Source organism: Rhea americana, unplaced genomic scaffold, assembly GCF_003343005.1.
Source record: "Rhea americana isolate MKP2758 unplaced genomic scaffold, rheAme1 scaffold_48, whole genome shotgun sequence".
Taxonomy (NCBI): Eukaryota; Metazoa; Chordata; class Aves; order Rheiformes; family Rheidae; genus Rhea; species Rhea americana.
This window is the reverse complement of record NW_028186623.1, coordinates 4,968,450-4,989,311: the sequence shown is the minus strand read 5'-3', so window position 1 is coordinate 4,989,311 and position 20,862 is coordinate 4,968,450. Positions and strand designations below refer to the sequence as shown.

Below are 20,862 nucleotides of genomic sequence, written 5' to 3'. Positions count from 1 at the left end.
CCACATTGCACATGTTTCACTAACACTACAGAAGTCCTGAGTGCACTCACAGATTTCTCTTATTGCCTGGCTTTCCTTCTAGCTGTGCCGATGTGCTGGCAGAGAAAGGTGAGGTCCATGTGGCACTTTGCAACGGGCAGGGAGGGACACCTGCTGATCAGCCAAGGAGAGCATGGCACAACAGCTGGCAAATAGTGTCTGTGGCAGCAGGAGCCAGATTTATCTTGAGTGATGTTCATCCCTTCAATGCAGAGAATATTCGTGGATATAAATGTACAGGCTACAGGTAACTGTCATGTGACAAAACTCAAATATTGATACTAATGCTTTCATAATGCCTGGCACCATCATATCTTCTTTTAGTCTATTGTTTCTTGGAGAGAGAGGGGAACTCACTTTTTTATTCCTTAAAATAGCCACCAGTCCCTTTTGTCTGTAAGGTGAATAGCTAAGGTTAAAATTCAATCGTCTTGAGAGAGTATCCTCCAGAAATAAGGTTATTTTAGGATTTTAAGGATCTAGGTGGTCAATTTCAGAACAAAAGTTAATCTCACCTGGAAGACAGGAAGGGGACTGTGGTATGTGTATCTGCACAACAGACAACCTTAGAATCATAGCCGTAATGATGTTGGCAGGGACCTCTGGAGATCATTTAATCCTACCCTGCAGCTCAAAGCCRGATTGGTTACAGCAGATTGTTCAGAGCCATGTCCCATTGGATTTTGAGCACCTGCAAGGATGGAGACTCCACAACCTTTCTGGATAACCTCTTCTGGCTTTTGACACAGTAAAATAAAACAGTGTAGCATTTTGCTCACCTACTGACAAGACCTGGCATTCAGCAATAGGTACGTTAGTGTTATGCTTGGTAGTTCTTTTCAGGTTATCTGTATCACTGTGCACACTTCTGACACATTAAATATGCAAATATATCAATGACTTTGCTATGCTTTTATATATTGCCAGGAGTCAGGATAAATCTTTCAGTGTAGAGGGTGCTTTAAACCACATTTTCACACGAAGCACACCACTTCCACGTCTTAAACCTATGATCTGCCAGATGGAACTGGGAAGCAGAAGAGTTTCTTTTCAAGTACCACAAGTGCTTGTGGATAAAATTAACAGGTAAGTATTATAATTAGCAAGTGTTTGGCAGTAACACACACTCACAGTATATATGGCCAGCCCGGGTCTCGGATAAAATGGGGTTGCTTGAAGTTCCTCCTTTCCACCTTACAGAATTTGCTTTTACATTTCTTCTGGAAGTCTGCTTTGAGTTGTCTTTTGGTCATGGCCTGTTCCAAATAAGTCTACAGAAGAAAGAGCACTTTCTGATTAAGACTGAGGTAGTGAGTGCTTGCAYGCAGGAGTAAAGATGAATGTTTTAATATGTCATGCAGATGCTAGGAGTTTGGGAGTTGACTTGGTGTCTGGTAATACTGCAAAATGAAAGCTAGCTAGGGTGAGAGGTGCTAAACTTCTAGGTGAACTACTGCAGAGTCTGGAGAATACCCAGGGCTAACTGTACCAGATTGGCTTCTTTAACCTGGCGGTGCCAGTGCCTAGTGGCAGCACCAGTGCCTAGTGGCAGCCTCATGATGCTTGCTGTTAAGTTGATTTCCGCAAGTGAAAGTGCAGTTAATCCTCGACTGCAACACAAACCCCAGTGTCTTGAAAATGTATTAGCAGTTATCTCTGACAAAAGACCTTCCTTGTTCAGGTGGCTACTGAAAACAAGTTTAATATCTGAGATCATTTTGGGTAAATTGTTGTCTTCAAATTATGATTACAGATGGCATTTCAAGCAAATCTGTCAAGTGGTGTCTGTAATTTGCCGTGTTGTTTTTCACAGGGGTTTCCTAGAACTAAATTCGGAACATCCAGTAAGAACAGTCAAGGAGAAGCTCATTGCAGAGCTCAGCCAAGTCTTTCCAATACAAAGCATTGACTGCTCCMTTCCTCTGCTCCACCAAGGTCACATCAATGGTGTTTGTCATTCAAATGTCTTTTGGATCATTCCCAACCCAGAGCAGAGTGCCAGCACTGAACAAATGGTTAATGGACCGGCAAATTCAGTGTTATTTTCCCACACTGATTTTTGCAAGGACACGGATGAGCATGGCTGGATGAAGGTACAAGAGGGCAACCTAATTTCAGAACAGTATTTCCTTAGACCTTCCCTGCTGCTCTATGTTCAGACGCTAATCGAAAGAGCAGCGTTTCTGCCCGGAACACTTTATGTTCTTTCTGGACCTGTTTTCAGGAAATGTCTTCTCTCTCTTCATTCTCTGCCTGTTTTTCATGAGGCAGTGTTTGTATGTGCAGTTGACAAGGGTATGGAGAACAGCTGTATCCAGATGTTGGTGGATACCATTAGGAGTGGCATATATTCACTACACCAGACTGTTTCTGATCGTAAATTGAACGTCACTCTGCAGGAAGCAAAAAGCTTTGAAACAACAGAGCTAAAAGACTTTGCTGCTTTTGAAGCTCAGGTTACTAAAATTCAATACCTGGTTTGTGTGGAAATGGATGCTTTAGGCTCCTGTGAGAAGGGCTATTGTGTGGGAAGTGTGAGCACAGCTTGTGATGGACCAAAGAGCAGTGATTTGGTGGCTGTGTTTGCATCAGTGAATCTTGACCTCCTAGCCATGCTGATCTGTGGAATAGCTGACTGGCGAATGCTCTGGACATCAGACGAGCGCTTCCTCAGACAGTTTCCTGGAGGAGAGTTAAGGCCTTTCAAGAGTTTTTCTCTCTATCCSCCTTCCTATGTGCATGATGTCAGCTTTTGGGTTCCTGATAGGGAACAGTTTGATGAAGTTGCTTTTCACACCATTGCCAGGCAGGTGTCACATGAAACAGTTGTATCCATCCAGTTAATTGACAGTTTCCAGCATTTGGAGACTGCGCAGAAGAGCCTCTGCTACAGACTGACCTATCAGTCCTGTGACAAGGCATTGAGCTGCCAGGAGGTGGCAGAAATGCAACTGCTTTTTCGGAAGGAAATACAGCACTGCTTGCGTGTGACTCTTCGGTAAACCACTGAAAGCTGTCTTCAGCCTCTCAGCAGCACCTGTAATCGTTGCTGGTCTGGAAAATGTGGACTGCATTTGTTGAACCTAACACTGTGTGTTGTTGCAACGCCTTTTATAAAGGTGCTGTGGACTTAATTGATGCATCTGCATGCATTTTAAATATGAAAATTCCTGTTAGAAGTAACAAAGACCATGTGCCTTCCTATTTTCTTTGTCAGTAATGCATTTTTTTTTAAAGTGGAAGCTTGCTTTATGAGGTTCCTGTAATAGCTGTGAAACTGGAATTCATCTATTTACTGATGCCAATTCACTCTTCCAGTGCTGCTTACCTTCACTGAGCTGCTTGCAGTGATGGCTACTGTATGAAGTGTACTGAACCTGAGATTTGTAATGAGTTGAAAAAGGTTGTATGAGCTTTGAGCACTAAATAATTCTTGCAGCAGGTGCTCAGTCATATCAGTGCCCACTGTTTGCTAGGTCTGTTCTGTGCAGCTCTTTACAGGATAAGGAAGGCCAATGTGGGGATAGGCCCTATACAACTGTATCTCAAGTCACTGGTAGGTTATTAGATAGTAGTTACTTTATTAATACCTAATATAGACAGTGTTACTAATAATAATTCTATGATTAGATTCCAATAGATACTAACATTTTAAAAACTACTAGGAGGTGCTACTATATTAATAGCTACAATAGATATTAATAGCTACTACTAGGTAACTCTGGTCATAGATTGTGTTACTGGAATCTGTTAGATTCTCTGAGGTATGTGTATAAATAGTTACAGTGCATATAATTGGTCTTTCTACTAATGCATTCTGAAGGGTTACAGATCATTTCGGCAGTAATTACTACAGATACCGTTGGTACGCTTAGACAGTATTAGAAAATTGCATTAATAGCATCTATGCATATGAATATTACCAATAAAAAAAWTCTACTACTAGTTCCATCTATTAGTAGATTCCAAAAGATTGGGTAGATTCTAACCCCAGAGGGGGAGAGCAGGATTACATATTAGCAGTTCCTAGTAATTCCTGCTAAGCCTGATGGAGCCCTGTGAGAGGTTTTGGAGCCTAATGCAGGTCTGAGCGATGCGGGGGTCCTTGTGTCCCCTGCGGCCGTTAAGAGCCCTCTGCAGCTCCTGGAGGTGATCGGCTGCGGGCAGAGCGCGTTGCGGCCCGCGGACTGCGGCGGGGGCGCTGCGCGGCGTCGCGGTGCGCCGGTGCCCACACCCGGCATGGCGGCCGGCGGCTTCGGCCCGTCTCGCGGGAGGGCGCGGGCGCCCGGCTGCCCGTACTCGACATGGCGGCCAAGGGGGCCCGGCAGCGGCCGCGGGCCGGCGGCGGCGAGGCGGCCCGGCCGCGGGCGGAGGCGGCGGGCACGGAGGAGAGCCGGGCTGAGTAGGTGGCGGCGGGGCGCGSCGGCTAGAAAGCGAGGGGCGCGTGCTCGCTCCCCGGGCTGTGCGCAGGCGTCACGCGGGGCGGGAGGGTCAGCAACAGTCGCGCGGGGTCAGCAACCGCCGCGCGCGGTGGTAACCGCCTCCCGGGGGCCAGTAACCGTCCCCTGGGGCGAGGGCGGGTGGGCGACCGTTACTCGGGGAGGGTTGCAGTCACCAGGAGCAGGCTTCCCTGGTGGGCACCTCGGGGCTTGGCAGGCGTGGTGGAAAAGGTTTCCTTGGCTTGGCCAGGGCAGTGCCTGCCTTGCTGTTCCAGGGCTGGGGGAGGTGGCTGAGGTCGTGGGGCTGGCTGTCAGTAGTGGGGTGGTCCCCGAGGGGTGCAGGAGTCTTGCTTCTATATGGCATGGGGGAATGATACCGGGAGGTGGCTGTGTGCCCCACAAAGAGAGCAGCAAATAGAAGTGTCACCTGAACTGACCACACGCTCTAAATGAACTTTGCATCATGGTGGAAATTAAGGAGATGCAAATATGCTTAGAGCAGTGAGGTCTGAAAGGAAGAGCGGTTCACAGGTGTTGGTCAAGGCGTTGTTTTCAGATATCAAAAGGCTGTTCAAAACTGAAGAGTTTCTTGGTCCCTTAGAGAACTAGAAGGGCTCTTTCCTAGATAGTTATTTGCCTAGGGTCACGTCACTACTTGTGATCCAGTTACTGAGTCTTCCTGATGCATGTTTGTATTTTTTCTTTGGACTAGACCATCTGGAAACAAAACAGGGCAAGTCTGGGCCCCTGAAGGATCTACAGCTTTCAAGTGTCTCATCTCAGCCAGGTTCTGTGCTGCTCTCTTGAGCAACATCTCAGATTGTGATGAGACTTTTAACTACTGGGAACCGGTAAGTGGCTTCTTCTCCTTGGAGGGACATAGGAGTTTGCAGTTAGCCCATGCAAATTTAGATTTTTTTTCTAAAACCTGATGCTAATCTGTGCTTTTCAAAGACAAATCTTACTCAAGAGTTCAATAATGGGAAGTGTGAAACTGTGGACTCCGTTTCATCCACATTTCTTTGTTTTTTGTTTTTTTAAAAATCACCTTTGYAGACACACTACCTCATTTATGGGAAGGGGTTTCAGACGTGGGAATACTCTCCAGCCTATGCCATCCGTTCCTATGCTTACTTGTGGCTTCATGCATTACCAGCCTTGTTCCACGCTAGAGTTCTACAAACCAATAAGGTAAATAAGATGTATCTAGGCTTTTCTAGTGAGAAACTAATGTACCTTTAGTCTGGATTAAACAATTTATTTGTCTTTTGTCAATTATAATGGCATTACTGTTTGTAACGGTTTGTGAAGTGACTCGAGGGACCAAGGAAAAGTCATTGGAGATCTGCAGGGAAGTGCTGTCGTGCTCTGCACTGGTTGAGAAGGTGTCTCGGAGGAACTGGGGGCTCCCTGGTGTTGTCAGTGTCTGCAGGCCTGGGGGCAGTTGTGCAGGGGTAGTGGGCTCTTATCTGCTGTGTGTCAGTGGTTGRTTTCACCCCTGTGCTTCAAGAGCCCCTGTTATTTTCCACCCCAGCTATCAGTGATTGTTTCAATTTTTATTTCAATGAACTATTTCTAAAAATGCGTGTTTTGCAAGTGACATTGTGAACTGACCTTGCAGTAGAGTAAACAAAACTGCTGAATGTGCATTCTACTTGAGTAACCTTTGCAATGCTTTGAATGTTTCTCCCCAAGAGAATCTAGGGGCATCCTTGGTGTTGCATGGTATTCAGAGACCTGGAGTATATTAGTTCTTGCAAATATTCTTCTTTACAGCCTTCAAGAATAGAGGGCTAGGACCAGCCAGTTCAGTGCAGCCTGTTTGCTTTATTTATTGTAAAGGACTTCAGGATTAGAGGGCTTGGTCTTGAGCTGCTGGGAGCTTTTGCCATCCCTTGGTGTGTAGTCTGGGTCTACAAGAATAGGCTAATTTACTGCTGCCAAATTTGCTCCATCCTATTCAGAACTTTTGTTCTTGGGACCTGCTTGTTAGCAGCAGGTGCATCAGCTTCATTGCAAACCGTGTTTTGACTCTGGGTACATCTCCTAGGTTCTTATCTTCTATTTTCTCCGATGCCTCCTGGCCTTCCTGAGCTGCGTATGTGAACTCTACTTCTATAAGTGAGTATAGGAAGCTGTCTGCTGTAAGTCTTTTCAAGCAGTGTGAATAACACATTCAATTCTTGCTGCAAAAAACATACCCTGAAGCCTATGTGTGAATGTCTCTACTCAATTGGGTTGCTTCACAATGAAATTTAAAAATATATGTCCTCAAGACAACTTAATGACATGTTTTTCAGAATTCCACTGCTAGGACAAAAATCTAGTCTGAGAATCACCGCCTACATATCCACTGCAGTGTTTTGCCTTGGCTACACTCTCTTTCTCACTGACGCCAGCAAGTAGAGTGGATGTCTTGTAAACTGAGGCCTGCTGGGAGGGAGACTGGGGCTGCGTGTGCTTATTGTGGTGATTCTTAGTGGGATGCAATAATAGATTCTCTCTGCAATATATCTACGATGATGTTTACATCCACTGAAAGCAGTAGCCTGAGCATGCACTTACCTTGTTTAAGCTAAATTTTTATTTTTACTGGATGCCTCTTCATTTGTGGCTTTCAAGCCATTACCTTGCATGACTTTTCTGTTGGCAACAGTCTAGTTTTAAGGACATGAGCTGTGACTTTTGGCATGAAGTTGCCATTGGTGAGATTTTGTGATAGGAGAAAACATTAGATAAACTGATGTTGCTACAGTGGTGCAAACTCCCTAGTATGAACCTAATGCATAGTATTAAAATATAGTTGTAGAAAAAGGTGCTGGACCTGATGGACTGTAAACTTTGGACTACTGAACAGGTCTAGTAATTCCTGACTTCCTGAGATTTGCACAAATGCAGTTGACATTAGAGCACACTTAGTTTCTACCAGAGTTTTGTGGTGGTGTAGTTTGAGAGGATCTGAAACCCCAGGCCAGAGGTGACTATGTTGGTCTTCAGATTGTCTTTATGGGCTGAGGAATGAGTCACCCAGCTTAAAGCTTTGGGGAATGCTCCAGGAACTGCTTGTGGCTCTGCATACATTGGGTACTGTGCTTTTGTGTACTTACTGAGGATATTTCTCTGGTCTCTRATTTTCTCTTAATTCCTTAGGGCTGTGTGCAAGAAGTTTGGACTACATGTGAGTCGACTGATGTTGGCCTTCTTAGTCCTCAGCACTGGGATGTTTTGCTCGTCTGCAGGTAAGTGTCTTCAGCAATGAACTTAACAATGACTTTGTCCAGAGAAACCAAAGACAAGCCCAGAAAGAAGAAAATCGACAGTACTAAAATATCTCCCTAGCAGCCAGTACCCTATACTAGATAGTTTGCTGTGCTGTATTGCAGGTATTTCTTACAGCAGGTGTGGTGACAGTTGTTGATTCAGATGACATTTCCTGCATCACTTTCTTTTATCTTCCCTCTTCCAGGGCATATTTATTTCTGTTGCAGCCTCCAGTCTCAATGCAGTGGAGCCATACCCTTCAAACAGGATATTGGCCTGTCTTCCTTAAACACGATTTAATCTAAGGAAGGAAGGCCGTGTTTTTTTGCATTGTCATTTGCCTTTGTGTCCTGTCTCTCCTGGCTGGCCGTGCCTGTCTGCCAGGTAAACTGCTGAAAGTCTTATAAAACACCTGCTGTGGGTATTGAGTAAAGTGTGAAGAGAGGCCTTGAGCAAGAGTTTTGTGTCATGTCCATACCAAAATTTAAAGAAAGGGTAATCTCACAGCTTAAGAGTGCTGAGTCCTATTTTGTCTTTTTTTTTAGTTTATGGTGAGTAGAGAAAGRATTTTTGCTTTATTGGTCTTAATAATAATATAGATCTCTTTATTTTTCATGTATATCCTGCCAGGCTGTCTGCAGTTGTTTCAGAAACTGCGTCCAGTCAGCTTCCATTTCCTGCTGCTTTTTGAGTGGATTAATTTCATTCTTTCAACCTAGCAGGATGCAAAGGATAAAGCAAGTGTTGCAAGTGCTTGTTCATCTGCAACTATGCACACTCTGAACYGAGTACTGCTGCTGGGTGCCACTGAGGAAAGAGGTGTTCACACCTAAAGGAAGTATTTTTGGTCTTACCAGAACAAGAACAAAGAAGCCTCTTTTTTTACTTTCGCTGAAGTAAGAGCTTCCAGTATAATATCTCAGCTCCAAAGGAATCAATGCAAGATGTTCAGCCTTATCTTGGCCTTGTGCAGTTCTCTAACTGTGGGAAAGCTGTGCTAACTCCTTTCTTTCTTTGTGTTGCAGCTTTCCTCCCAAGCAGTTTCTGCATGTACACCACAATGATTGCCATGACTGGCTGGTATATGGATAAGACCTCTGTAGCTGTGTTGGGGGTGGCCGCTGGAGCCCTTGTGGGCTGGCCCTTCAGTGCAGCTCTTGGGTAAGGAGAGGAGTGTTTAGGAGTTTTGCACTTTTTCAGATGTTTGTTGCCTGGCTGGGGAGAATGTAGGGGCTGCAGGGCTGGAGGAACCACAACCTCATTTCTTTGCTTTGAACAGCTTAGGTTTGGGAGAATTTCCTGACCCGAATATATAGAGAAGAGCTGAGTTGAATAAGTGGAACAGGGAGCAGTAGACCCCAATGAAGTGATGGCTCTCCTCCAGTTACTGTCCCACTTGCTTCAAGGGGACATAAAACCTCGTGATGGGACAAGATAAAGTCTCCAGCTGATACCTGATCTCTCTTTCAGGCTTCCTGTTGCCTTTGACTTGTTAATCATGAAGMAGAGGTGGAAAAGCTTCCTGAACTGGTGTGTTGTATCATTGATCATGTTTCTGGTAAGTTCCTATAACAATGCAAAGAAGGAACAGATTGGGCTTGCAATGAATGGAAGAAGAGTTCTGTAAACAAAATCACATAAAGCTTTTGGGCTGTCCAGCCGAAAGCTTTTGGCACTCCATACATTATAGACGCTTTCTTCCAGGTGCCCTTGGTAATTGTGGACAGCTATTACTATGGGAAGCTGGTAGTTGCACCTCTCAACATTGTCTTATACAATGTCTTCACCTCTCATGGACCTGATCTCTATGGTGAGTTTAAGATAACACAACAGGAAGGGAATTGGTGTTTTTTCTTGCTACTGTCGGGGACAGTGACATACCAGGTTTTGTTTGTTGATCCTTTTTCGGACATATGCAGAAGCAAAGACAGCCTGCAAGCTCCAAAGAGTGTCAGTTTCAGCTGTTTGCCACGGGGTGTCTCTCCTGAGCTGGGAATCCATTGGGTATTGTCAGATTTCCGGTTGGGTTTCAAGTGCTTTGAGTCAAGCTGCTTTTGGTTTTGAAGTTCTGCAAACTGTCATGAGATATCTCAACAACCTCACATCACAGCAGAGAGCTGTTAGTAGCAAACTTGTCTGGATGCAATGTGAAGGCAACAGGTACAAATGAAATTGTTTAATGTAGTTTGGGTTTGCCCCAGTGTCCAGTCATGTTTATATTGTGCTTTCTGGGTGTTTTTTCAGAATGGTTATTTATAATAAAGAGCTGGATGACTCATCATATATCTGAAAAATGCTGTTACACACTCAGATCAACTGCTGATTTAATTAGAGAAGATAAGGAAAGAGAGATGTGTGCATGTGTCTGTCCGTCAGCTTTAATCCTGTTTTTGGCTCTTCTTGTTCCTCACAGTCAGGGTGTAGAGCCTTGGGAAGACATGTAGCAGTGCAGGACCCATCGTTATTTCAGTTTACATCAGGTCTGTGCAGACTCCCTCGTTCCACACTGTGCTTTGGGAATCATCTTGCTTATTTGGCAGTGTGTGGCCTGGGTTTTGCTGGCAAGTAGCATCTGAGGTTACCATAAAGGCATCTTTGAGACTCTAGAGAGGGAAGAAAGGTTAACTCATTCCACATGCTCCTCTGGCAATTCTGCTAGACCCTGGGCTGGCTTGACTCATATAGGCTACACTTGATCTCCCTGTTTCTTTTTGACAACTGAATTGTGGGGAGAAAAAAAAGTCCTTCCGAAAATGACAAGTGGCAGAGAGTCCAGAAGAAGTAACGAGAGTGTTTAGGCTCCTGTTCCCATCTTCCTTCTGTAAGCCCTTCATAGAGCTTATAAATGTTTTGGTTTAAGTAATATAAAAATTATCTCTGCTTTCCAGAGCTGAACAGAGAGTAAAGGAAGTGCCTTGCCTAAGCCTGTAAAGCAAGTCAGTGGCAAAGACAGGATTAATGTTTCATTCCATATAGTTTTTATGTTAGCAAAAATTCAAAATTGATGTAGACAACACCRTTTCAGACAACATGTAGTTAGACATGTAAATAATTGCCATGGGAAATAACTAAGCTGATAGCCTCAACAGAATTTAAAAGGGGGTTAGAAATATTTATGGATATCGAGGGCAGTCAGAGTTGTCATCGTCAATTATAATGTCAAATTTAGAATGGATGTTGAACCTTACACTTCAGGGTTTAGGATAATCTCTTCATGTTAGAGACCAGAATGATATCTAATCTAAAGGCACATCATCTGCCTATCATGAGATTCCCTGGTGCTAGCCTTTCAGGATACTAGATGACCCAGACCTCAGATCTGAATCCTGCTAGCAAAGCCATCGTCTTTGTTCAGGAGCTGCCACTGCACTAGGTTGCTAGTATCCTGTAGTGCTAGAGTTGAAGAGCAATAGTGTATTTTGTTTCTAGCAGAGCTTGAGAGGGACCGTTTGCTGGAGGAGACTTCAGGGAGCCTTAGGGCACAGGATTTTCAGCATCTCTATAATGCGTTTCAACCCTGGTCAGGTTTTCCAGGAGGGATTCAGCAGTGATTAGTAGTGGAGACTTTCTCCAGCCATGCCCTGCAGGCTGTATTTGGAGCCTCACTTGAAGGACTGTTTTGGGTGGTGCTGAGTAGTGATTTGTTCACTGTGCTGTGGCACAACAGTGATGGCTGCCATACTGTGGTTCCTCATCTCTGCAGGAAGGCTCTGAAGCCTCTTGCTGTGAATTTGCCATAATGGAAACTCCAGGCTTTGTCTCTCATGGGGTTTCGCGTGGGCTCATCCATGACCTTTTTCCATACTAGTGCATGGATTGTTTTCAGTGTCCTCCAGGGACCGATCTATTCTGAAGTGTTTTATTCATAGTGACATTTGTATAACATCCTTGGGCTAATAAAAGAGCCTGCCTGAAACTGCTCTTAAATGCAGTGTGGTCAGGACAACACTGTGTGTTTAGAGAGTTTTGAAACACTTATTCATAAGGAGAAATAACGCTACCAGGGGAGATGAAAGGCTGGCAAATCCCTTTTGGCTTTGGAACAGGGATTTCCCAACTCTCATATGATGAGAGCAAAAGCAGCTGGAGGTTGAACAGTCATCAGCCTCTATCTTCAATGTAATCACGACAGTATCTTTCCTTTTGCCTGCTGACTGGAGTCCTAGAGGCAAGGCTAGATTTCTTTTTCTTTCTTTAGCAATAAACTCCTTCTGGATAAACACCATCTGTGCAATGAATATTTCCCCTTGTGGTTATTAGATTTCTATAGTCAAGGGAAAGTAGCTTCTAAGCAGATATTCCTAAGCCTAATTCTGAGGTTTTATGCTGTTTTTGTGTGCATGTATGCTAAGAATACATGATTGGTGGCACAGCTTTTGTCCTGCTTCCTGTGGTGAGAGATTTGGATATGATTTGCAATGTGATGGCATTTTGGGAAGCTTTGTTCAGCTCAGGCTCAGCTCTGACTGAGTGTACTGGAATTGGGGCTTTTCATGACACCTTGCTCTGTTGAGTCCTAGTCATTAAGTAAAGTGAAAATAAATCAAATGCAGAAAGCAGACTGTTTATTATACTAGGACTGAATCAGACTTGTTTAGAATGGGGGCTGTGACTCATGATCAAATTATTGTGGCTTAATTACTGCTTAACAGCTGAGCTGCAGTTTCAGTGTGTATGCGGGCTTTTAGCCTGTGACAAATATTAGACAGGGTACCTTAGCTAAAGCCTGTTTTACAACATCTCTGTTTTGTCCTGAGCTGCCCTCACCATTGCTGTGGTTGAGCTGCAGCGTGGTGGCTTGTTAAGCTCTCTATCTAGTCTGTGATTTGAATCTTTGTAAGGGTTCCTGGAGCCAGTTACAGAGCACAAAGTTCAAAGCAGTTTCTGGCTCAGTGTCTGGCAGTGCTTTCAGTTGGTTCTTTCCAGTGTGGAGCTGTAGTGCCATGAACTGCAACTGCATTATATTTTTTTTCTCTGTTACTTCCATCAGCCTGTCTCCTAGAGCTCACACTTGCTCAGCTGTAGCATATGGAATACTTAGAAAAGCTAAATTATCTGTCATGGCCTGAAGGTGATGCTGTGGAAGCTTATTCCCATCAGTGCTGTGCATGGAGAGTCCTTCAGTGTCCCTCCCCCTGCTTGAAGGACATTGTCCTCAGCCAGGACTTCTTGTATGCAATAAGGTTGATATTTTTCATTGCAGTCCTTTCTCAGATCACCTTGAATCTTTGTGGATAACAAGAGGAAAAGCGGTTTGCCCTGGGAGGCAACGAGRCCGAATGTGAGTCACCACAGCGAACCAAGCCTGTGCTTTCTATATAAAATCTAGTGTCTGTGAGTTACTTAGCTTGCCTTGTGTGATGCACTGTTCTTCTCCCATTTGGCTTCCCCACCCTCTAGTCAAAGCAGAAAGTAGGTCCTTGGAGAAGGAGGGGAGCTCCGGTCCTTACTGCTTAAGGGCAGTTCAGTCACACTGCAAAAAATATGAGGGACTATCTGTTGTGTTARAACTGTGCTTTAGACCAGCTGACCTTTTTTGTTAGCAGAATCCCTCAGGAAACTTCTGAGCCTTTAAATCTGTATCTGGATTGTGGAGAAGGTGTGCTTTGTGAAGTGTCCTTTGTTCCTGAGTCCTAGGCTGACAAGATCTGAGACTGGTCCATTTCCTTTTCTTTCCATAATAACTAGGACAAGTGGAAAGAGATAATGTGGACCTGATACTACCTTTTAACAGGACCTGACTTTGCTGTGCAGTTTAACTGGAGCCACAGAGCACTGTGCACCTATTTATATCAGTTTAAGAAGATTTTTATTTGATCCTGGCATCTTCTGTGATGAAGTGGTTGTATGTTTTAGTAGTGAGAGTGGGGAAATAGGCTACAGAATTCAGTTCCAGTTCCCTTTTATATAAAAGAGAGATCTTGGTGCTCTGTAAGAGTAGTTACTAGAGTGGTTTAAGCAGTGTTAACCTTACCTATGTTGTGATCCAGAACAGAAAGATCTGGAGGCTGAGAAGAAAACAAAGCCCACTTCACGTATACTTTTTCCAGATATCCACTGGAAGATCTACAGTATGATGCTGCACACTGCCTCGGGCTTTTCCCTCACAGACATACCCCAGCCTATAGCTCTGATTTAGTCCTGGCATGACCTACTTTCTGCATACGTATCTTCCTCACAGTGGGTACTTAGAATTGCAGGACTCAAAAATGGAGAGTCACTAACAGAGGCTAGAGAAAGGGGAAGGGATGCTGGCATTATTGCAATGTTGCTGTGCAGATAACTGTCAAATCTATTGCCTGACATCTTTTTCCAATCTGCCATATTAATTCACTCTCTATTTCCAAAAAACCCAACCCCATAACTGCTTTTTGTTTTCAGTGCTAATTGGTTGCTTGGACTGGGCCTTGGTAACTCCAGCTGCATGCTTCTAACATTACTAGTTCAGCTTGTAATTGTATTTAGTTGTAGGAGCTGCAGAGGTGTTGGGTTTTCCCTGCTGCTTTTTAGTTGTCTGATTAATTTCAACATGGACCCTTTTTAAGTGGCTCTGATTGCAGGAAATTGCTGCGGCATGTGACATATGTCACAACAGTGCAGTGATTAAAGCCCCCGCGTGTCATTTACCACCTGATTGAACTAATCACACCGAGAAAGTGGCAAATGTGCAGAGAGGAATTGGCATTTCTCATTGTTCAGGATTTTAAGCATCTTGAGTTAAGAGTCCAAATGAATGACAGTTGGACTGGAATTTCTGTCAATTTGCATCCTTCCAGCTTGCAACCAACACCTAACTGTGTGTGCTAGGAGGTAGATTTGACTTGCTGCTGTTTAAAGCTACACTGTAGGAACAAATTGAAGCAGGAAATTTTTAAATAGTGTTGATTCTGAGGAGGTATCAAAACTAACATCTAGATGCACTTTAGAGGAGATGTCTTAGTTGGACGAAGTGTGAATGTGAGCTCTTTCTTTGTTGTTTGGTTTTAGTAGATGTTCTAGTTCTGCCAGCATGGAGTATAATATCAGCACTTCAAGGTAATAATGTTCTCTTAACATTGTGTGCTTCTGGGTTATCCCTCTTACTTCCCTGTAGTTAGCAAGAATGATTTAGGTATAGAGTTTCCTGGCTTTATTAGTTTCAGCCTCTACTTTCTTGCTGCATAGGCTTCCAAAAGGCAAGGGTGAGTTTTGTGTCACAGCTCTCTGTTAGCCAAGATTGAGTTAGTGATCTGTGATTCATGAGCAGCAGATGTAACACTGATTATGACCCAGTGAAAAAGAAGAAAAATAATTCATGAAAAGGGAGACAACGAAGTTTGTAGGGTAGACATGATAGTAAGATACTCTGGTACTTTTGTATGGCTGTTGACCAGTTCCAGTGTCACTGTTACGCCAATTTCATGGGTGAGGGGCAGAACCATGGGGCTGCTTTGAGTTGGCTCAGGCTCATTTCAGGGGGCTACATCCTCTGTCCGCATCCTTCCATTCTTTGGTTTCAAGCTGCTTTCAGTGTAGAGCACTGATGTGTGCTAATGAATATCTCAGTCTGTTTCAGGCAGAAAAGTAATGAAGTTACTGTAACATCCAGATCTCTTAAGTGCTTGTGTTTTTTGTTTTTAAGTTTCCTTTTCCCATTCTTTAGGTACTGAACCCTGGTCCTTCTATTTCATCAATGGCTTTTTGAATTTCAACGTGGCATTTATTTTGGCCCTGCTTGCCCTGCCACTGACTTGCCTCATGGAGTGTCTGCTCCAGAAGTTTCATGGTGAGTGAAAGATGGCTGAGAGCGCTGAGCACAGGGGGTCTGAATCTCCTGCAGACTTGCTAGTAGGGGAGAGCTTTCCTACTACAGTGCAGCTTTCCTTTACTGGAAGTGAAATGAGGTTCAGGGAAGGTATTTGGAATAATAGCAAAGTTCCTAGAGGTCATTACTCAGTTCAGTATTGACACCATGGTGGAGTTACCACTGTGAAAATGTGTCTACACTGTGTAGAGAGACATACCGAGATGTATCTACTAACAGGGCCCTCTGTGGAAAGGCAGAGGCATGTCTCTCTCTTTAAGCATGATCCCTTTGTTCCCTGCCTCCCTCTGCTGAAGAACATCGTGTTGTCAAGGCTGAACTATCCAGATTAAGCTTGACAAATTGTACAGTACATAACCTTCAGCCAGACATGCAAATGCTTTAGAAATAACCCTGCCAGAAATCTTAAGGGGGAAAGAAACCACATACCTATTGTTGTTTCCATCTTATCTGCATCTGGAGATGGTAGACTTTGTAATAATATGTGGAACCCTTTACTATACTTTTCCACTGTTGCTTTTTATGCCACTGCCAGAACATTTGCTGCAACAGTTTAGGAGAACATAGTTGGTTTTCCTTTTCATTTTTGGGGCTGAGCCTAAAAGAGGCATCCCTTGGTCTTTGGTGTTGCTCGTGTTGGAATTGAACTTGGGGCTCTTGTGTGCATTGTGAAAGGAATTTTTTACGTTGCAGGATTGAGTCCTGTTGGGACAGTCCATGCATTGGGATTGTCTCTGTAGGTGTGGATATACTGAGAGCAGAGAGAGGAGGTTCCCTAGTTCATTTTGAGTTTTCTCTTAAATAAATGATATCAAGTTTAAACGTGTAGCATTTGGCAAATGATTATAGAGTAAAAGAGGAAAGGAGTATTGAGGAAGCATGAATTCTCATCTGCCATCTTCCTAAGGAAGATTCATGGCAAATGTTAAGCGGCAGCAGCCTTCAGATTCATCAGTCCAGGCAGGGCTCTGTTCTCTGATTTTTTTTTTTTTTTTTTTTTTTTGGATACAAGAAAAAATAACATCATAAAATCATAAACCTTGCTGAAAATGTATGTTAATGGATGTTTGCTTGTATCTGTTCCTTGAATATGACTGACACACTGTCAGAAACCAGTGAAAGCCCTGTAGGAGATCCTGTAAGTGTAAGATTTCCTGCTGTTCATTTAGTGTTTTTGTACTTAACAGCAGGAACCATTCTGCTGGGTGCTTTGTTCTTATTGTGTGTGAAATGCCTTTGGCTAAATTGTTTAACCTTGCTGTTGGGAGTAGCAAGGAGGGCAGAAAAGGGATTGAAAATTGTCAGGCACTATGCAACTCTCCTCAGTGTGACTAAAATTCAGAGTAATTGTTGTTATTTCTGAATCAGTTATTTCCTGCGTTAAGCAGAAGGTACCTGAGAGACCTCTCACATGCTGTTATTTTTGTAATGAAGCAATGAAGGTTGTGGAAACATCAGTGGCTAAACAACCACTTGTAAGTGAAAGGTAGGTCCAGAGGAGGTTTCTGATTTTGTATGTGCAGCATAATACACAAAAGGAAATCTGGTACTTCTGATTACCTTTTTAGGCAAATCAATCCTTGAGGGATTTTTGTTTCTTTTTACTTGGATTCCGTAACTAAGTCCAATATCCTCTGCAAGTGGTCTCCTGAAGCTTTTCAAGACTGTTAGTGTTTAGGAACCTATGAAAATTCTCCAATCAAACTTCTGAATGTTTGGACATGTTGCTTGGATTATGGCAACGCCTCTGCTCAGAACATGGGGTGTYTGTGTCTGAAGGATGTTATTTGGGTCAGAAATATGACTTCCTGAATTTAAAATATGCTAACACACATGGTGAGCGTGTGCAAGAGGGAAATAGGATAAACCTATTACTCTTACGTTACTACTTTGCTGAGTATATCTTTTTCTTTCAGTTCAGAATCTGGGCCGTCCTTACTGGCTGACACTAGCTCCTATGTACGTTTGGATCATGATTTTCTTCAGTCAGCCCCACAAAGAGGAGAGGTTTCTCTTTCCCATCTATCCTCTCATCTGTCTTTGCGGTGCTGTGGCGCTCTCTGCTCTTCAGGTAAGTTTTAGTAAGATGTGTTGGTTTTTAATGAGCTCATACCTTTAGGGAGTATAACTGCTAGCTGATGCCTGACATGTTTTCCAAAGCTTGGGTGCATYTACAGAGTGTCTGTGGCAGCGTCACAATCTGCAGTGTTTACATAGCTCAACACTGTCCTGTGTGTAACTTGTCATCATCTGTCTCTAATCTGCTAGCTAGTGCAGTATCATTTCCAGACTATTTTTCATGGATAGGTGTTAAGACTCTGGAAGCAAAGTGCACAGCCGTTAAAATACTAAAGTGTGTGCATGTTGCTGCTTTTATTAAGTAAAACATAATCTTTTGTACAGGTTAGTGGAAAGTATCTGCAAAACTGTTAGCCCTCTGTACGCTGTGATGCAAAAGCAAAATTATTTGGGATTTCCCTCTCTGAGTGGCGCACAGAATGAACCAATCTAATAATCTTGGACTGCAATGCAGACTTCTGAATAGCCCAGCAGAAAAGATCAGATTTCATGGCTATATGATGTGATCACATCAGGAACTTGTCTGGAACTGTATCAAATGATAAATGGTTGGGATTATTTCCTTGCCACTAATTATTCCAGGGTGACTTTGAGTTGTTCTCCCACCCTGCAAGTAGGAATTTCTGATGAAGAGCAGTTGTTATGTTGCAGTGCCAATGCAACGTAACATCCAAGAGATGTCACAAGGATTAATAACTTGCTGTAGCACTGTAAATCCTTGGCATGCTKTTGGGCTAGCTTTAAGGGGTAGGAATGCATTTTGTTGTGTGCTGCTAAGAATCCTTCACTGATTTGATAARGGAAAAAGATCTTGTTTAGGCATCAGGAAATTGCTTGTGGCATTTGTAAGMGTCAAAAAATGGATGTTTAATATATGATGATTAAAACACTTGGAGTAAAACATCCTAAATCAACAGGAACCAGGCCAAAGCTCAAAGTTACTTATCTCACCTCTGTGGAAGACATGCAGGAATGCAATCACTAGTTTGTGTTATAGCGCCTTCAAGCTGTTGTGCTTTGTTCTGCTGTTACCCCTCTGTCCTGCTATGCACCACTGTTCATCTCCCAGGTTCCCCACCGGCACTCTGAGCACCCTCCAAATCACTCTTGCACCACCCTAGTGACTTATAAGAGCTATCCTGTCTCTTGATTTCCCATCGCTACTCATGCCTTGCAGCGCCAGGCTCGCAGCACCCCAAGTAAATTTCAGTCTCTGAGTTCTTACAAGTTCAAGCTTTGTCATGTCAGCAGATTTATGTCTCTAACAAAGAATTGCTCAGCTGTCAGAAGATTCATCAAAAGGCAACAGTTTAGGACCTGCCGAATGTAGCTTTAGGAAACTCTAGTGTGTRTTTCTGTCCTGCATATTTTAACACCAATATAGTTTTGTTCTGCATTCAGTATCCAGCTGAGAGTTTAGAACTGATTCCATACTAACAGTGCAAGCTTGTTGGAGAAACTCCTTTGAACCACGTGAGTCTGTTACGAGAAAAATGCAAACAAGTCAAGTGAAACAGAAACCAGATTAGGACAGGARGTGAATAATCCCTCCTGCACAAAGGCAGAGCAGGAGAAAGGGACCAAGACAAGCGTCTGTTGTAGTTTCTCATATTATTAGTTTTTCAACCRTATCAGAATTTGAGTAACTCCATATTTTGTTTCTTTTCTTTTTTATTTTCTCTCCTCAGAAGTGTTACCACTTCATATTCCAGCGTTACCGCTTGGAACACTACACGGTCTCCTCCAACTGGTTGGCTCTGGGGACTATCTTTCTYTTTGGCCTCTTATCATTGTCACGCTCTGTTGCCTTATTCAGAGGTTGGTATTTTAGTCCTGCGCTTTTTGGGGTATTGATCTTGTCAAGTCTTAAGGCTTGCTGAAGTTGWGCTACTTTGACTGTACCAACATAGTGAAAGTGAGACAGCCTTAGGAGTTTAGATGTCATTGTACTAGGGAAAGGAATAACTTGTAGTGGTCACCTGAAGGATTGATTAGATGCATGTGCMTATCAGTATAATTATATCAGTTAAAACACTGCTGCCCTTCACTTTTAGCTAGTAAGACTATACTGATAAAAAAATCCATATCTAGATCAGTGTCTATGCAGATACTTAAACTTGTAAACATACGATTTTACTTGAAAAAGCYTTTTTCCCATATAATATTTGTAATTAGGTATATGTGACCTTCATGGAGATGGATTAAATATGGTACTTAAGTGCCTTCTTGAATTAAGGCCAGGCAGTGAGCCTTCTCACCTCAGCAAAATTAGGCAGYAGTGTTTTTTACTGCAGTGTTTCAACAGTCAGGATGGGAGGATGTCAGTAAAGCTGCTGTGGTAACAGCACTTCTGAAATGTGGAGGTGGGAAGGTTTGGAGTCCAGCTGCTTTCTAGTACAGACCATTTAATTTATTCAACAAGTTATCATTTGGTAACTAGGTATGAACACTTATTTGGGGTCTTTTGAGGTAAGTCATGCAAATATCATCTATGTTAGCTTTGTTTAAACTTTGTGTCTTCCATAGGCTACCATGGGCCTCTGGACTTATACCCAGAATTTCACAGGATTGCCACTGATCCAACTATTCACACTGTGCCAGAGGGGAGGCCGGTTAATGTCTGTGTGGGAAAGGAGTGGTACAGATTTCCAAGCAGCTTTCTCCTGCCAGATAAGTACGGATTGATTTGGTGAGATCCATAAGCAGGGTACTTCTCATAAGTATTTATAGAAGAACTTCTAGACCTTGTATCTCTGTTGACAACAGCCTATCCAAAACACAGGATTCAGGGGTCTGGTGTCAGCAGATTATTTTGGCCAGGAACTACTGAAAATCTGTGATGTGACTGCTCTTCTAGCAGGGCTGTCTGCTGTCAAGAATGAAATGCCTTTGGTTATACTTTTAGTTTTCTCCATGCAAAATGCTACCAGCTCCTGCAGTTTCCTGCCAGGCTTTCTAACACTGTTCTCTGTAGTTGGCAGCTCCAGTTCATCCTGTCAGAATTCAGGGGCCAGTTACCGAAACAATTTGCTAAGGGACCAATGGCAACACGGATCATTCCCACTGACATGAACGACGAAAACAGGGAAGAACCATCTCGATACGTAAGAATTGCATTCCTGTTTTCCTTTCTTCACCTTACTGTATTCTTCATGTTACTATAGTGCCTAGAATCAAGGATCAGATTTCCCCGTTTTGTGTCCTGGGACTGTACAGCTACAGAACAAAAACGAGTTCTCT

At 43.3% G+C, this 20,862-nt stretch overlaps 1 protein-coding gene across 5 annotated transcripts in view; it reads left to right on the top strand.

Annotated features, from left to right (window-relative positions):
- LOC146589163 (alpha-1,2-mannosyltransferase ALG9-like) overlaps window positions 1-20,862 on the top strand; it is a 42,011-nt gene that overhangs the window by 652 nt on the left and 20,497 nt on the right. For 3 of the 5 annotated variants that reach the window (XR_014897279.1, XR_014897278.1, XM_085316866.1), the window contains exons 1-13: window positions 4,337-4,441; window positions 5,191-5,329; window positions 5,535-5,669; window positions 6,529-6,599; window positions 7,629-7,717; window positions 8,765-8,900; window positions 9,210-9,297; window positions 9,444-9,549; window positions 15,382-15,504; window positions 17,460-17,614; window positions 19,311-19,440; window positions 20,149-20,296; window positions 20,597-20,726. Coding sequence is in view for 3 of the 5 variants with exons in the window: in XM_085316866.1 (XP_085172992.1) it covers window positions 4,344-4,441; window positions 5,191-5,329; window positions 5,535-5,669; window positions 6,529-6,599; window positions 7,629-7,717; window positions 8,765-8,900; window positions 9,210-9,297; window positions 9,444-9,549; window positions 15,382-15,504; window positions 17,460-17,614; window positions 19,311-19,440; window positions 20,149-20,296; window positions 20,597-20,726 (1,548 nt within the window). In the remaining 2 variants the exon portion in view is untranslated. Of the gene's footprint in view, window positions 1-82; window positions 287-966; window positions 1,126-1,852; window positions 3,247-4,336; window positions 4,442-5,190; window positions 5,330-5,534; window positions 5,670-6,528; window positions 6,600-7,628; window positions 7,718-8,764; window positions 8,901-9,209; window positions 9,298-9,443; window positions 9,550-15,381; window positions 15,505-17,459; window positions 17,615-19,310; window positions 19,441-20,148; window positions 20,297-20,596; window positions 20,727-20,862 lie in introns of those variants that run through there. The other 2 variants (XM_085316867.1, XM_085316865.1) reach the window with 2 other exon arrangements.